General features: G+C 40.3%; 1 protein-coding gene across 2 annotated transcripts in view; it reads left to right on the top strand.

The window, feature by feature from the left end:
• The first annotated feature begins 3,126 nt into the window (after nucleotides 1-3,126).
• The window catches only part of RASGRF2 (Ras protein specific guanine nucleotide releasing factor 2), a 113,895-nt gene continuing 98,652 nt past the window's right edge, over nucleotides 3,127-18,369 (top strand). For both annotated transcript variants that reach the window (XM_065745231.1, XM_065745230.1), the window contains exon 1: nucleotides 3,127-3,411. In XM_065745231.1, the coding sequence (XP_065601303.1) occupies nucleotides 3,127-3,411 (285 nt within the window). The remainder of the gene's footprint in view (nucleotides 3,412-18,369) is intronic.

Below are 18,369 nucleotides of genomic sequence, written 5' to 3'. Positions count from 1 at the left end.
ACAGTGAGTTGAAATTGGTTAGCTAGGTCAGTTTGCCCCATCAATGTCTTTGTAAAAAAATTTCTCAAGTGACATGAATTGGTAGATTCAACAAGCATATCATTCCTTACGGTCACTTAAGGGGTGAATGGCCATATGAGAATATATATGAGTTGCTCCAAAAGTAAAGCTTCTGATGTTATGATTCTGGCCCATGATGACATTCTGATGATGTCAGAGGCAGATGGTGGTGGTACGGAAGTGGAAGTTGAACCTTCCCACCGATATCCCATCACACGTTGTTGCCGTGCAACAGAGGGCAGCAGAGAAGAAGTCTGACAGTTTGGGAAGTGTATGCAAAGCAAAAGCGTGTCAGTGAATTCCTCCATGTGGAAAAAAGGGCACCCACTGATGTTCATCAGTTCTTGCTGAATGAGGACTGAGCAGTGAGTGTGAGCACAGCAAGGCAGCGGGTGGCAGCAGCAACAGTGGGTCACCACTGCTGGTGCAAACAGTCATTCAGGCTCTTGTTCATTGCTGGTGAAAATAGCTCATGGTAATGACTGCTGAAAAATGGTGTTTTGTAGCTGAAAATGTGTTCTATTAAACAATGTTATTATACTCTTTGTATCTGTTGTAGCTGCAATAGAAATAAACAGGGGGCAGTACTTTCAGAGCAAACTACACGTTTTCAAGCTATTTCTGATTTACCGTGTCTGTATCTATAACGTAATGTGCTCAAAAGCATTCCTACCTTATAGGATAGCTAACTTGTAGATGAATGTTTGAAGTTCCTTTTAAATGGACAAATCCTGTTCTGTGCCTTAAAGAGTAAAGCACAGTTGCAGCAGAACATCTAAGTATAACTGCCAGGGTACTGGCTCAGTCCTACCCTTCAGATAAAATGTACTGATTTACTATCACAACCTAGTGACAAATGAAGAGAAAGCATTCTAGACATGTAAACACCTACAGCGAGACCAGACAAAACCAGACACAAAAATGACCACAGAACAACACATTTCCATTGCTTTAGACAGCTTTTATTACCATTGTACTCAAAGAATTTTTCTCAGTGTGTTTTTCAGAATTGAGGCTTGCATTTTACATACATTCAGAAATAGATTTTCCCAACACCTGCGAGTCACTGGCAGCTTTTGGTCATAGAACATCAACACTTGCAGTGTCATATCCACTGGCACATATCTGGCTATTTATGTTAGCTTTTAACCAGCTTGCAGCAAATTACTTCCCAAGGAAAATTCCAAGCTAATAGAGGCTTAAGTAAGTTAAACGATCTCAGCTGGTGTAACTCTCCAGCTAGACAGCACAGTCTTACTGAAAGTTCCTTAGGGTATGTAACACCACAGATCTCAGGGATACAGCACTACAAATTATCCTCTGGAATGAACATACACCAAAGGAGAGTTATTTAAGGAAGACACAATGAAAATAAGGTAAAACAGTGTGCCTGTGCATATGTTCAAAACCCTATGATAGCAATTACATCAATAAATTCCCTTACATCCATGTCTACATAAACAGCTTGATCATATTCCTACATACAAATTCAGCATTACTTTTTTAATAAAACACTTCTTTATTACTGGCAATGAAGTTTTAAAAAAGCATATTTACCTGCATGCATTTAGATGTATTGAATATTAAACATGGCTATGTGGTAGATATTCAAAGTGGTAAAAACTGGGTTGTGCTTTTCTTATAAGAACGATCGAGTGATGAAGAAAAGATCCCTGAGAAAACTGCGTCACAGTCTTCACAATAAAGCAGAGAAGTTCACAGCAAACTGATGGCTGCACAATCAGCGCTTACTTCAGTGAACAGGAACATTAGATGCCTCATAATTCCTGTGGATTGCTATAAAAATGTGTAAAAAAAATGCCTGCTTGCCTAGAAGAAAACGTAGTGAAAAGAAATCCTCTTCATTCTGTAACTGAAATGGCTGTTGTCATTTTTTTTTTTTTAATATATACTGAAGCTGCTATGGTAGAACAGACATAATTGTTTCTGATTTATGCAAAAGGCAAATTAATACACAAATGACTCAAACTGGGGCAAAACTTGAGACCTCAGTTTGGCAAAGACAGGTCCATGCTATAGCTTTTGGTCCTGACATAGATCCGTTTCTTTTGGAGAACACTATGTGGTCTCAAGTATTTGAAAACTCTTTTGTACTGCACCCTACATCTTTCCCTTAATGCTTCTGCCTTGACTTTGCTTCTGTCAAGCAGTGCAACATTTCATGGTATTTCACACGCTGAGTTGACACTGGCTCGGATAGCTGAGTGGCATTGAACTGAAGATGTAGAGTAAGATCCAAGTGAGAACCCAGTCATCAGTATGCCTGAATATGGATTATGTCATCCATGTGACCTTCCTTCATTCCCTGTGCAAAAACTGGACTTCCTTTGTCACCCTTTATCACACTCAGATTGCACAATCCGAAGCCACGTGGGAAGACAGCCAGTTTCAGCAGAACTTCTGTACGCTTTCCTCTCCTTATACAAAGCTCTATGTTCAGAGTGAGTGCTCCTCACGGAGCCACACACGACCACGGCGAGAGATCCCACGGGAGCATTTCACAACTCATACATAAGGCACGGCACATCGCTTACTGCAACTTTCAGGTGCAGTTCAGATGGACAGCTCCGATTTCCCTAAGACCTCTTCGATCCAAAAGAGGCAGATAACGCATTTTAAATGAAAGAGATGTAAAGGCGCAGGAGCTACAGAAAGCCGATTACGAATCCAGGGGGTCCTTAAGCGAGCAGCAGTTTCCACACCGCCGACAGGGCTCTTCCACACCTCATCCCACGCGCGGATCCCCGAGGGCGGGCGGAGGGCGGCCCCGCGATGCGCGGTGGGAGGGACCGCGCGCGGCGGCGGCGACTTTGCTCTTTAAATCGCCGTGCTGTAAAGCGGCTTTGCGGCTGATCTCCGCCACGTGACGCCGCGCGGGGGGCAGCAGCCGTCGCCGCCGTCCGCACGCTCTCTCCGGCCGGGCCCCAACTTCGGGGAGGCGGAGCGGGGCCGGGGAGCTGGGCAGCCCGGTGCCGGCGCGCTGGGCGCCCGCGGAGGGTGTCCGATGCCGGGCGGGCTGTGAGCGGCGAGGCGTTGCCGGGCACCATGCAGAAGAGCGTGCGCTACAACGAGGGGCACGCCCTGTACCTGGCGCTGCTGGCCCGCAAGGAGGGCACCAAGCGCGGCTACTTGAGCAAGAGGACGGCCGAAGCCAACCGCTGGCACGAGAAGTGGTTCGCCCTCTACCAGAACGTCCTCTTCTACTTCGAGAGCGAGCAGAGCGCCCGGCCCGCCGGCATCTACATGCTGGAGGGCTGCAGCTGCGAGCGGGCGCCGGCCCCCAAGGGCGCGGCTGCGGGCAGCGCGAAGGACGCGGCGCTGGACAAGCAGGTGAGCGCGGCGGGAGGGCGGGAACGTTGCGTAACCCGCGACGGAAGGGCGCGACCAGCGGCTCTCCCCGCTCCCGACCCGCGCCGTCGGGTGCTCCTTCACGGGCGGGGATCCGATCCCCCGGGTCGGGCCGCCCCGCGCGCCGTCTGCTGCCCCGGCTGCTTGACGGACGCCCGTTTGTTTTGGTAGCGTTGTGAAAGCGTGGCTTGTCTTGAGGTTGCGCTTTGTAGGCGATGGATGTCGGAGCCGCTTGTAGTTAGGTTTAGTGGTGCGCGGATAGGGTGAGTCCTGGACGGCGTGCAGCGATTTGCTTCCCTCCTAGCGTCGGTTGTGCTTACATTGTTGTAAGCGCCGTCTTAGAAGACGCGGTGGGCTGCCGGATTGCTGCTGAAGATGCAGAACGCCGCTTCGTTTTTTTTTCACTTGAGGTCTTAAGTGTGAATTTCTCGGGCAGACCTGCAGACAGTGCCTTTCTCTCATTCATCTTCCGCTTGATTTTCACGGGAAAAAGCTTCTGAGTGCTGGCAGTTTTTTCCCAGATGGTGACTCTTCAAAACACACCCTTGCCTGCATCTTGCTGTAGACACGACTGTTTTCTAAGGTGTGCCCTCACAGTGACCGAAGTTAACCCAGAAGAGGAAGTGTCTGAAAACCTTTAGCTTCTTTCTGTTAAAAAACAGTGCTTGTCTTCTTCCAGGCATAAAGTTAAAAGACGTGAGCCTTCCGTTTAATAACAGAGGAAGACACATCTATTTTAATCAGATGCTAATGAAAACTCAGTGTTGCACGTTTTAACTGCTGGCAGTGTAAGAATGCCGCCTCGATTTAATTTGCTTTGATTTAGCCTCACAAATGTAATAACAGAATGAAAAAGAACATCAAAGTTGGACCAAATCTTTTCACAATTAAGATCAGTCTTCTCAAGGGGCAAAAGTAAAAATAAGCCCTTGGAATTTTAATTGGTGAGATAATTTAGACACCAGAATTATTTGTGCAAAGGAATTACACGAGTGTAAAAACAATTACACGGATCTTTCATCATCATCTTTTGAGTTAATATTTGGAGCTACAACATGTTTCCTGTAAGTTACATAGCCAAAGATTGCAGAAAATGCATGTGGAAAAAGTATATATTTTATTTTCCATAGTTTTCCCATCCTTTTCCTTTTAGTTTGACGTGCTTTAGTCTTTAGCATCACTTGGCAATTCATGTGTCAGATCAGAACTCTGCTGAGAAGTGTTTGGAGTTGAGTGGGGAGAATGCTGGCACTGTGCTTTGGTATCCAGGAGCCTGTATTTTAGGCAACAGATGCATTTATGCTGGAATATCTGGCTCCCAGCAGGCACAGCAGCTTAATTATTTCACATTGAGCCATACTGGTGCTGTTAGCTCATCCAACGGTCCGTCACGAGGGAACATAAAGTATTACCAGAATGGTCATGCTGCTTTGCAAAAGATGCCAGTAAGATGGTTTTTTTTAGGTAACCGAAAATAATCAGAACCTTAAAAATTACAAAAACAACGGGATTTTTTTCCTTTTGCTTAAGATATTAGTGTATTTTTTGCTTTGGAGTCCTTCAGGATGCTTGTTTTGAAAGTACAGTGCATTTCTCAATATTAAGAAATTGCACGGTTGATAGTCTGTGGGTATGGCGTTGAACCAAATGTGCCGTAGATAGTCATGATTTTCAGGGAGAGCTTTTATTTAAAAACAGTGTTTTAATCTCCCTCAAATTTTAGGAGAGATTTAGTAACTGCTAAGCAGTTGTTGCTATCCACTCTGATTTTACTTCAGAATTATTCCAGGAAAAAAAACCCTAAACAAACAGATTGTTATTGAGAAAAGAATGTGGAAGGAACTTTGTTTCAAGACAGCAAATTGTGACATGAAAATACTACATTTGAAGAGCTTAAATTCTGATAGCTAAAATGCTTCTCCCTGCAGGAATAAAGCAGACAAGTGCAGGTCCCAACAAGTACTCCACTGTGACAGTGACTGAGATGATGGGAATGAGTTTCAGCTTTTCTTTCAGAGATTCTAGGAAGAGGTTGGTTTTGTATCAGTGAGCAGCTTGTCTCTTTCAGAAGTAAAGTAACATCCCTAAAAAGTAAGCTTTCTCCGGTGTTTCATGGGAAGCTGTTGCTTGTTATCTAGATGATCTTTTTTTTTTTAAGACTATCAGAAACATGCATACTGGAATACAGCTATTTTTGACTGCATAGGAGGAGATAGTGTTTATTTGTTTTGTAGCTGTAGATATAATAAATTAAAATATTTGGTATAGTAATTAATAACTGTCCTAGTGCGTTTAAGTTTGTGAATTTTGATTTGAGCAGAGACTATTGCTTGTATCTTGCCTAATCTTCCTCCCACTTAGCAAAATTAAATGCAGCATTAAGTCCACGTCCCCACAGATTAACAGAATCCAATTATTTGAATTTTTGCTGCTTACTGTGGCTGCATATTTATTTTATAAAGGACACTGCATGTTCTTTTCAATGTGTGAATCCTCACTGTTTTACATACGTTCCTTGAATTAATGCAGGTGTATACTACTAGCAGCTTTTGCTGCACCTCTCTGCTAATTCAGTGTACATTAAAACTGCAAATGGCACTTAAAGGTCGTTTTATACAATAACTTAAGAGTTCATCTCTTCCCCTTTAATGGGACAAGAAAACCCCTCTGTCACTCAGCATCCTGTGTCTGTCACACTACTCCTCAGGCATGTGTAAGGTGTTATCTTTTTGACAAGACAGGTTACCAGGTTCAGCTATAGTACATCCACAAATCTTACTGCTTGTGTGCAGGCACATGGCTTCTTTGGAAGTTCCAGAGGAGAGGTCCAGCACTAATGCCCAAGTTTTAGACATTTCCTATTGTTCGAAATAATAGATGAATTTGTTTTCTCAATGTCTGGCTAGTTCAGTGGTTCTTGTAATAGGTAACGCAGTTTTAGCAGAGGTGTTGGTTTGAATAAAAGCATTCTTGCAATGTAAAATTTGTTGGCCTTTTGTTTGTTTTCTTTGGGTTGGTTGAGGGTTGTGGGTTTTTTTTTTTTTTTGTGGATTACCTTTGAAAAAGTGAGCAGTGGACAAGTTTTAAGGTACAGAAACACTAATCCTGATAGCATTAGTAAGACCTTCACATAAAAGGCTCTTGCATGAAGACAGTTTTCATGTAACTGGCTCTTATTTTTCCAGATAAACTCGATTCCTCCCCTTGTCATTTCTGGACCATTGTAAGTCCCTGTGGTTTGTGGACATAAGTGCAAAAATCTTTCAGATACAGATAAACAGTAACCAAGAAATGAGTTGCTGACGTGGCTTCCTACTTAAGGCACACTGCATTGTAGTAGTTACCTCTGGCTCTTCGTGGAGAGTTGTGAATTGGATTTATGGCATGCTTTTTGGCCTAGGGCAACAGGCAGTACATAAATAGAAAAGTGTAGTGCTTCTGATCTGTAAATTGATTGAACTTTTCTACCTGATAGGATTTCTGTTTGCTTGAGAATATTTTGAAGATAAAGAACAGAAAGTAAGTACAATGGCCATACTTACTTTGGCATACCGCTGAAGTGTAGGCATGTTTATGCATTTAATTATAACCCTTAGAATGATATTAGTAGATGTAGTATTAAAAAAAAATAATAAAAAAAGCTACTTGTAGTTATGCAAATGTGGGGAATGTTCCTGTGAAATGAATTACAGGTAGAGTGAGGTTGTTTTTGAAGTGCCTTCCTCTTTAAAAGTTAGCTAATCCACACAGGCATAGCTTGTAGAATACAGATGTCCTTCAGTAGTTAATATTAAACTTTTGGCTACCTTAATCCATGATAGGTGACTTTGGTTTGGAAGGTGACAATGGTCTGGTGTTTTCTGTCTTCAAATGTCAGTCACACTCAGAGCAAGAGACACGTTAAGAACATTGGGAGTGTGACAGGAAGACCAAAATTAGTGAGTATGAAGAACTATTGAAAAGAAATCACAGCATGAGGGCCATAATAACTCTCTGTGAGGTACTGTAACATTCTGAAATACTGCAGGACATTATAATGGAAAAGTATCCTCAATTAAAGGATTGGCAAAAATAAGATCCCAAATGACAAACATCATTTGGCAAAGCCTTGTTAAGGGAGATGCTGGGAATTCCCTGTAGCCACGCTGTAACAGGTGAAATATGAACAAGTGAAAGACTGGAAGCATGTAAAATTAGAGTTTCATCCCAGAGCATCATGAACATAATGTTTTACAAATACTTATGGTGTAAGAATGCGTTCCACCTTTGCAGGCTTCAGCATCACACAAAGGCCATACAAAATGACTGGTACTAATGCAGGTGCAGCAGCATAATTCACATTTAAAATGTGAATAGTTTCATATCTGTTTAACATGAATTTAATTCCTCTTTATGGTGAATACTGATACTTTCTTTTTCCTTATTTTATCTCCGCATTTCTGTTAGTAGAATTGCACACATTTCTCTTGATAACGTTTGATTCCTCAAGAATTTTTAGGAATTTGCGAGAAACAAATTCTGAGCATAAAAATAGCAAGTCTGTCCCTAACCTACTGGATAATTATGTTCCGTCCATGTTCATTTGACTTCATTTAATTGTTAAAATATATATTGATTTCTCCATCATTGTCCACACATCTGTAAGAATGTAACTTGCTTCCCAGCTGCATGTTGTCCATACCGATTTCTAACTGCTTACTTGAGAAGTCAAGGCAGATCTTCCTCTATTTCTGTAGTAATCAGACAACATTATTACAGTATTTTCATATTCATGTGTTATGTACTGCAGTGTCATCATTAGCAGTGCTTTTTTTGATCAACTTGATGAAGATTTTCAATTCTAAGAATATGTGTGTATAATAAAATCTGCTAGAGTTTCTCACTTTGGCCACATGTATTATAATCACCAGTCTTGTTTTGTCACTCGCAATATGTCTGCATTACCAACTAGATTGTGCAGAGAGGGAAGAGACAGGTCTTGTTCTAGTGCATCGTTTTGTCATTCCTGGCGCACATACCCACAGTGCATCCCTACCTGCAGTGATGTCCTATCCAGCTGGTAGTGAATACTGTCTGTGAGGAGAGCTGATTACTACAGGGCCTTCAACCCTCACTAAAAGTGACACTCTGGGTTATGTCCTGTTTTGTTGCCTTATCCTATTTTGCTTGGAGGATGGCTACTCTGGGCATCTGTGCAGAGCTTGTTCAGTATTCTCCTCAACTCCACATATAAATGTGGAGCAGATTTACACAAAAAAAAAAAGTGCTCTGGTGCAGTAGTAAATAGTTAATGTAGACTGCATGTGGCTGGTGAAGATAACGAGGTCTGAAAATATCCATCCACAGCTTTTGACTGCTCTTAGCAACAGATTTTGCTGCTAGCTGTGGTGCGCTTCTCTAGATCCACTGTTTTGAAGCAAGTTTGATGCAAGCATTGAAGCAAGTGGCTGCAATGCTAACCCGTTTTTCAATGTGAATGTTCTAAGCTTTCTCATTTTGTGCTTACAAAGTGGTGATGTTAAAATTCAGGTACTGTTTGATAGATCTGATGGAGTGCTGTAGGGTTTGATTTCGTATGAACTGAAAATAATACGAATACTTGTTGCTTTCTTTTTGTCTGTGATAACCATTTAGGAAGACAATGTCATTGCTCTGCTCATAAAGTTAAAAGCGAGTGAGATTCCATGTTGTACCTCTTCTCAGCTTTTCTGTCTGTCAGCCATTACCGATTCTGACTGGAGGATGGGATTTTATTTAGCATACTGCCTCTGCACTAGGTGCCTAGGAACATATGCTTACAATTGAGCTTCCAAATGCTTTTTGACTTGCCAATCCCATAAGGATTTCTGTTTGAGATACAAAATCAGTATACGTAAAACCTGAGGCTTTCCCAACTCCATCTAGCCATTTCAATGTCTTCATTATCTTTTCCACAAGTTCAGAACTTAGCATTTTGTTAGGAAGTGATTATAAACTACCAACTCTGAATTCAGCTCTATTGTTGTAGATGATTTTACTTCCACTGTATTGTAGTGGAAACATTTATAGTGACAGCTTGACTCACTTCCAGTTCTTTTGTAAATATGCATTGTCTTCAATTTTAGTGCCTTATTTATTGAAAATAATTGGAGTTATTTTCCGTCTCTCATAGTTCTCCCTTTTCTTCTCATGATGCTGTTGCATAGTAACTTTTGTACATTTTTGCCTGTTGTACCTTTGGCTGCAGTATGATGCCTGATTAGTGGAAATAATCTGCTTTTTAGTCATCCTGTGTTGTGACTTAGTGTGACTGAAGTTCCTAAATGACTGCAAGATTTCCATTGCACAGCTGCATCTCTTGAAGTTTACCAGATCATTATGGTGCTTTTGTTAAATACTGTCTATTTAGCATTCTTTGAAGAAATTATAAGCACTCCACAAATGTCCGTATATTTAAATTGGCACAGAGTAGGATGCTGCTGGTGTAACTCTAGGCACCCCATGTGAGCTGACAAAGGGAGAGCTAGAGAATGATTCACCCCAGCATAAAAGAGTCATCAGCACTGGTAAAACTGAATGGACTCCACTGGCAGTGTCTGAGTTGGACCTGGCTGTAATATCAACTTAGATGCCTGGCATGCAATCACCTGTATCCCAGGCATGTTACACGATGTGTTCTGCTGCTGGCATGAAGAACAGGCTTTTTATTTTTATTTTTTCCCTAGCCAAGCACGAGATTTTAGTGCTTGTGGGTGTAGACAGAGTTCTGAAATCTCCCATGTTGGGTGCTAAGATATACAACAATGCTGCTGTTTTTTCAATATTTTTGTGATGTGCTGGATTCTCACATGTTGAAGGTTCAGAGAGATTGAGTAGAACAGTATTCTTCCATCAGCTTTTCTCGCTCTCCTTTACACAAATTGTTTCCTGTTTCAGCACATGCTAAAGCATATATATACTTCCCTGGAATTGTGGAAAATGTTTAGTGATTGTGACAAAATCTCTGTGATGTCCTCTAGAATTTGGGAATCCATTTTTAACCTCATGCATTCAAGCGTGTTCAAGCATGACAAGAGAATTGCCACGTTCTTTTATGCTAATTGTATCCTCTTCCATTTGGCACGAAGAGCAATTTTTGAGAAATATTAAAAATGTTTCTTCCTAATAGATTCTTTGTGGGGCAGTTCACAGTTGTGGACCAACTGCAGAACTCTCTTAAGAGAAAGAAAGAAGAAAAACTCTCAGAAGAGTGGAGGAATCCATCACTGGTTGCAGTGCAATATTGTCAATAGTCATGCAGGTGTTTGTGTGTACAGATAAAAGGAAAGACAGTATTTGAGATGATGATACTGCTACTGCATTTGATGCAGAAGTGTTCTTGCCTGTTCCTAGATCTTGACCAGGAACATCAGGCAAATGAGGGCTGTTGAATCATATTCCTGGGTTGGTCCTTAACTGTGTCACTTGTCAGTTATCAGGAATCTTGTGACTTTTGGTTGTAGCTTCCTTGACATGCCAAGTATGTGTTGGTTAAAGACAATACAAGCTGAGCTTGGTAATAGTGGGGGGAAGAGGACAAAGAAGAATTTGTGATTTCAGACTTTTTTTCTTTGAGCTACATACTAGCGTGCATGCTTACATAACTAGTGGGCACTGGAATCTATTGTGTTTTGAGTGCAAATAGGGCCAGAGTTTGGTAACAAATCTCCCTCTTCTTCCCGACTGGTCAGTTTCACCATGGCACCTAAAATTCAGATAACAAGGGAGCAGCAGAACTGATGTAACTCGATAGAAACGCCTAGTTAAACAGGCTAGACAAGAAGAGGCTGTAAGCACCAAGCTGAATGCCCTTCTGATTCTGGTTGGGATAGTTGTCAACTACTGCTACCACATTGTCAGCTCAGTTTGAGTCTCTAATTCTGTAGCTGTTAGAGTATGTTTAGGTGAAGTGTGTCCTTTTGCTTTTCTGTGAAGCCCAATGAGTTGTATTCTCAGATCGTATGAACAGACATTAGAAATCCAATGTCAAGGAACCAGTAGTCCAAAGAGAACAGAGCTGAGGCTTCTTGAGCAGCCGAGTAGTCACACTTTCTTCTATGTTGTGATGTGATCTGTTCCATCAGATATGTTTCTTTCCTTGGACTCCTTTCTGAGAAAAGTATACAAAAAGAGAAAAAATGGGATTGTGCCCCAAAGATCATTTTCTGTTAGGCTTTCCTGTTTTTTCTCCTCCTTCTCTGAGCAGTAGTATGAGATGTGAGACAGAATCACAGAATTCCAGGGGCTGGAAGGGATCTCAAGAGGTCATTGAGTTTCAACCCCTGTCCTAAAGCAGGTATTCTACAGTAGGTCACACAGGAAGGTGTCCATATGGGTCTTGAATATCTCCAGAGAAGGAGACTCTGCAACCTGTGTAGGGAGCCTCTTCCAGTGCTCTGTCACTTTTACCATAAATAAGTTCTTCTGTATGTTTGTATGGAACTTTCTATGTTAAAGTTTTAGGTCATCGCTCGTTATCCTATCACTACGCACCACTGAGAAGAGCCAGACCTCGTAAGGAAAAGATGGTAAGATCAGGAAATCCCCACGGGAACTGGATCTTTATTGCCTAGAATCTCTGTGAAATCTTGTGCAAATCACAGACATGAGGTGCTTTACAAGGGGTTATTAATTATTCCTTATTTGGTTTACCTGACGTCAGACAGGAGCTTGGCAGTCAAAGGTAGAACTGATTTCTCTGTAAGTTGATTAAAACCAATAGAAAATGTCTTCTAAACACAACAGGCTGTTGGTTTCTCAGATCAACATCAAAACTGAGTTGCTGTTTCTGAAATGACTGATTCTTGTATTGACCATTTTTGCGTTGCTGCTTTCTTACCTCACAAGCTGCTGTGAAAATAAATGTGTTTATTCTAAGAAAGCATCTGAATGATGTAATGAGGAATGTCATAGGAAAGCATGTAAACAGTTTCTGAACTCTTCTAATTAGTCTGCAATAAGACTGGAAGTCATACATTCAAGAATTAAAGAGAAAGCAAAATATGAAATAGTGTAGTAAAAGATTATAATTACTACGCTTACAGATATGGTACTAAACTAGTAATGCACAAATCTGCTTCAAATGTGGCACTTCTAACCTCTGTTTTGGCTTTGTAATCTAATGACAAAGACTGAAGTGCCTCAGCACGCCTTAACCAAGAAACAAATCTAAAGCACGAAAATCATGTATAAACAGATGTAAAAGACGAAGCGTTTTGATCCACATGGAATTGAGCAGACGGAGACAATTCATTTTGCTGCAGATTTGTTATTGTGATGGGTGTGAGCTTGCAGGTCGTAGGCTAATTCTTTTCAGATTTGTGTTGCCTGCTGCAGATGGAAGTTTCATAAGTGCATTACTTGGTGGCCTGAGGGAAAGCCGACTTAGCTCGTGTCCAGTATTGTACAGTCCAAAATGTTCAGCGACCTGAGAGAGTGCTGTCATCAGCAGTATGAAAATTGCTTCAGACCTACAGAAAAGTACCGTCTGCACAACATATACTAATATCAGAATGCTTTAAAGGGAGACATTCTTCCCTTAATGCTGCACTGCATTCTTGTAGCTTAGCAGCAGTATGTTGGCTGCATGCCATCCAAGTGAACCAAGTAAAGGCAACTACTCAGATTGACAATTTTAAGTAATGCCAAGTGGTTCCATGTGGAATAAATAAATAGATTTACCTTCCATAGAAGGGCAGAAAATGCAAGTACGTTTCCAGCTTTGGTTTTAAATAGGTTTTCTTAAAGCTCATTGCCTTTCTGCAAATACTGCTTCAGGTTTTTTTTTTTACTTTTTTTTTTTTGAGGACATCTAAATGCATACATGTCGTATGTGTGCTGATAGGCTGGGTGGTAAGGAGTGGAAGGGTTCATTGGAGTAAGTATGTCCTGTGTGCATTTGTATACTGAAGTTCTTGCTGACCATGGCCTCTGCTAAATCAACTTCTTGACTGCCCTACTTCCTCTGTGGTACAACAGGCCTAATAGTGCTTCCCGTATGTTAGCATATGGGTAACACCATCTGCATGGGGATATTTGTTCATCCTTGCAGTATTTTAAGGTATTCATCTGTGGTTTATTGGGAGAACACAAAAGTAGTTAATAAGTTAATTCTGAAGTAGTGTGTGTTATACCTAATTGCAAAACATACAGCTGTGGTCTAATTGTAATTAATGACTTCAGTTCCCTTTTCTGGATACACCTTGGCAATAAATACTGCAGGCAAAATGTTGTTATTGATCTTGTTGACCTGAATTGCATGACCTCTTGTTTTGTTTTTTTTTATGCACTTAATTAAAGTTGGAGAGTTTTTCTCTCTCTCTCTCTGTTTTATTTATGTATTTTCTTACTACTGGAACAGTGACAACTAATGATTAAGAACTTTAGTTTTATGTAATTATAGCATAGTATCTGTTAATGGTACATATACTAGCAGGATGTTTCTTCTCTGTTGAGTGTGATTTTTTTCTTTTGTCTGTTTTGTCTGATTTCTGCCTTGTGAATACTAAGGCAATGCCTCTAAGTTGCTTTGTGGGTACAGCTATAGAAGAGTGCAGTGTGAGTTTGTGTAGTTTCCATACTCATTCATGTTGTATGAGAAAATGCATCAGCATGCTACCACGAGGGAATACATGTACAAAACCAAGGTACTGCATATTTTGTTACTTGTGGCCTTCCTCATGGGTTTCCAAATGCTTTGCATTTTTTTTGTACACCTGTTTTGTACACCTAGCTTCCATGGCAAAAACATTTTATTTTTTAGTTGGCTGAATAATTCTGACTTTCTACTGTTGTTTCCAGGGGCAGTGGGGAAGTGTAAACAATAAAATCTCTCTGTTCTGACAGTGGTGTGGTGTACTTTGCATTACTGAAACGAAACAAAGGATTTCATTTGATTTACTCATCTTGCATGAAATAAGCTTGGAAGAAAATAGTGCAAGACCTAAAAAGTGTGGAGAGTACATTGGAGAGTTTAGGCTCTGCCTCACAGAGTACAGCTGTAGTATTTGTAGTTTCTTTGGGAGCTTGTTTTCATAAAATCATAGAATTGCTTGTGTTGGAAGGGACCTCAAAGGTCACCTAGTTCCAACACCCTGCAACAGACAGGGCTGCTGACCACTCCTATCCCATGCCTGTGGGATGTTTCCCTGTGGTTGGGCTCCCTGGTGACCACAGTCTGTTTTATTATTCAGCCCATTACTTTCTTATTTCATACCCTGGCTACTTGGTTATGCTATTACGTTTCCTTATCTTTAATTGTCTAAGTCAGGTGCTATGTAAGTACAACCAATACAAAGAACTCAATAACGCTTTTTGATAGAGCAGATTCTCAGCTGTGAAATGGTATTTTTCAACACAGTCACCATCGCTATGTATGCATTTCACCAGTGATGAAAAACCTGCATGTTGCTCTTGTAACAGTCTGCACCAGTGCAAGTGACCTGCTGTCACTATGTATACTACTGAAATGCACCAGTCACTGCCTCACTGTGCTCACGTCCGGTGGTTGGACCCTGCAAATGTTTAGCAAGAGTCAGGAATGTCAGTGGGTGCCATTTTTTCTGCACGGAGGAGTTCAGTGATGAACCTTTGCTCCAGATGCACTTCCGCGCCAGATGCCATTCTGTCAGACTGCCCCTCTCGTGCCATCTGTCACACAGCAACAATGCAATGGGAGAGCAGGGTGAAGGTTCAACCCCTGCTTCCATACCACCACCGTCTGCTTCAAACGCTGTGGGCCAACATCGTAAAATAGGAGGCAGTACATTCAGAGCAGCCCTCATCCATACTTGTGTTACTCTCTATTACTATTTCCCCTTGTCCTTTACTTACCTGTACTGTTTGTTCCAATGTTTTTTTAATTTTTTGTTTGTTTCTTAATGTTTCACTCCTGAAGGGAATGCCTACTGTATCATGTATACAAAGCTAGAACATCCCTAGGCAGTTAAACCTCATGAGGCTTTATTCTTAATGTATTTATTTTTACAAAGATGAATGAATGATAACTCTTCATGAGAAGCACAGAATTAAGTATTTCTCCTTTACATTGTGTTAATTCACTGTAATTTCACTGGAGTGGGTTATTTAAACTAAGTGAATCCTCTAAATATACCAAGTAGGACCTGGTGCCTGAAGATGCCTGATCTGTGCTAATAACATGTACCTTTTATTTAAGGTTTGATCAGCTTCCATTTCCTTTTTTTTTTCTTTTTTTTTCCCCTGGTGCTCTTTCTTGATTCAAAGTTATTTTTAAGTAACCTGGGTCAGGAAGGATATGATTGGGTGGAGCACTATGGGAAATACAGACAATTAATGGAAAATATTTGGGAAAGAGTCTGGAGAGATTCCAAAGAAGAAAATCAAATGCAATTAAGTCACTTGATTACAGATGCTTGTCAGAATCAGATTGGCCTCTTACCCTGTTGTGGAAAAGAAAAGAATAAAACACTCACGTAGATACAGCAAATTATTTTATTTATTATTTGTATCACTAATAGTATCCAATTCTGCATTGATTGTATATATGAAACCTACACCTTTTAGTGTGAGTTACTCATGTCTTGAGGATGTCAGCATATGTGAATTTTTCAGTTATTATTTGGGATCCTGAAGTATGTCAGATCTGCTTCAAACACAAGCAGTTTTCCATGATTTGCCTGGGAATAATATAAAGCTGCTAAGGCAATAATATGGATAGTAAGAGTCTAGAGCTGCTGGCATTCCCTCATTTTTGGGATTAAAATTTAGCAATACAGATTACGAAGCATCATCATTTCATGGGTGTTTTTCTATTTTTCAAAGTAAGGAATTAAAAGTGAATAACCAGTTTAAAACCCATCCTGTCACTAGGGGTGGGCATATGTGATTACAGTGTTTATGTTGAACAAAAACTGTTTCCTAGCACCAGTTTTGATGTTTATAGCTGTGAATAAAAACAATCAAACAAATTTTATTTTCCTTTCTCCCAGCAAATAAAAACTGTCACTAATTCTTCTGTCTCCTGACCTGTCCCTTCTCCCTTATCAGTTAACTGCATTAGGCATCTTGGATCTGTCATTGGCTTGAAGTGCTATTTGACAGGAAGTGCAGAATTTTATTACGTAGGTGTTGATATCTGTTACTTAAGCTGTCTGCTCTGGTATTTGAGAAAATACACAGTATTGTAAACTGTTTTGAGATAAATAATTTTGTGTGTTGGTCAAAATGTTACTAACACGTTTTGTTCAGAAGTCAGAATTGTGGTGGATAACATTTGAGTTCATCTCTGTTTCTGGGTAGGAAGAACTTCTTACATGTTTCATCAAAAATTCCCAAATATCCTTCCTCTCAGGTGACAGTAGAAGAATCTTTAGTGGGGTTGATGCATTTAAACCCATAGCAGCCATTTGGGTGTACAGAAATTTTAGTGGCCTCTCTCAAATATTCAGAGAAGCTAAATTAGAAGATACTGCTTGCATGTGTTGAAGCTGGAGTTACGTAACTGTAGGCATCTCAGAGCTAGGTGTGCTTAGTTTATCATACACAGACACAGGAAGATACAGCAGACATGCCAGATTGGATTAAATGGAAGTGTTTGTTAACGTAATAAACACAGTGCATATAGCAAAAGTCCTTGTGGTCACCAAAACAAAATACACTATATAGATTTAGAAGATGCTTAGCTTTTTTTTTTTGTTACAGAAATTGCTGCGAGAATATCCTTAAACATACCATTCAAGATGCTTGTAAAAACTTACGCTGAATTAATTATTCTCATGTACAACTCAAGCAACGTCAGCTTCATTTTCAGAAACATTTGCTAATGTTAATTTTAAATTATTTATGTATCAGGAGCACACTCCCTGAATTCTGATGTTTTAAAAATCTTATTCTGTATATTATTAAATTAAATTTAATGCACTTTGTATTGTTGAATATTGAATATTCTCATATTTAGAGCAATGTAGTATGCTCCAAAAATTTAGAAAATTCCTAACTTAAGTTTACAGTTAATAGGACTTCTGAAATTTAAATAGCTCACCTAGAATGGTTTGTTTTTGCAATCCTAAATGTACTCTGTGAAATTTACTATATAAAATGTATCCTACATAACTGCTGTTGTCAGAGTTTGAAACGTGGCTGTAATAGTTTACTGTAATAGTTTAATATGCTTACTTAGCACTGAGCAACTTTGAATGTACCCTGAGTAACTTCTTAAACAATATGTTATCTTTCAGTCCCTAGCACGAGTAGTGTTTTAAGTCTTAACACTTGCATGTCTGTAGTTTGCTTACTTGCTAGTAATGTAGCTAGGTTTTCCAGAATCAGCTGGCAGTTGGCAAGTAAGATGTAATTACTCTAAGTGCATACTATCTAATGTATTAAAAATAATTCTTGAAAACTTGAACTGAAATTGGTTTCCTAGTCACACACCCACACCAAGATCTGGAAAGTGATGTCAAGTGCCTTGCCTAGAGATGTTCTGCAGCCATCAGAACACTAGTTAACTAATAATTACGATACTCTTATCTAGCCAAATATTTCACGATAAAGAACACATCTTTCAGGTTCTCCTAGTTTTCTATATTCTAGCAAGTATCTTTGTCCTGACAGAGAGAAATCTTGCTACCTGTCATTAGTTTAGTGTGAACCCTCACTGTTTTCCTGAGAATGTGTTGTTATCCTGGTGCATAAGGTAATTACACAGAAATGAACCTCTCTAGAGAGCCTGTGCCAATGCTTCATCACCCACACAGCACAGAAGTGCTTCCTGGTGTTTAGATGGAACCTTCTTTTGTTCCATGTTGTCTTCATTGCCTCTTGTTCTTCCATTGGGCACCACTGACAGGAGTCTGGCTCTGTCTTCTCTGCATTCTCCCTGATGGCATTTTTAGATATTGGCGAGATCACCCAAGTCTCTTCTCCATGCTGAGCAGCCACAGG

Source organism: Cyrtonyx montezumae, unplaced genomic scaffold, assembly GCF_038088225.1.
Source record: "Cyrtonyx montezumae isolate F1298 unplaced genomic scaffold, pur_monq_1.0 scaffold_34, whole genome shotgun sequence".
In the NCBI taxonomy this organism is placed as follows: domain Eukaryota; kingdom Metazoa; phylum Chordata; class Aves; order Galliformes; family Odontophoridae; genus Cyrtonyx; species Cyrtonyx montezumae.
Note: the sequence above shows the minus strand (reverse complement) of the source record. Positions and strands in the feature narration are given on the sequence as shown.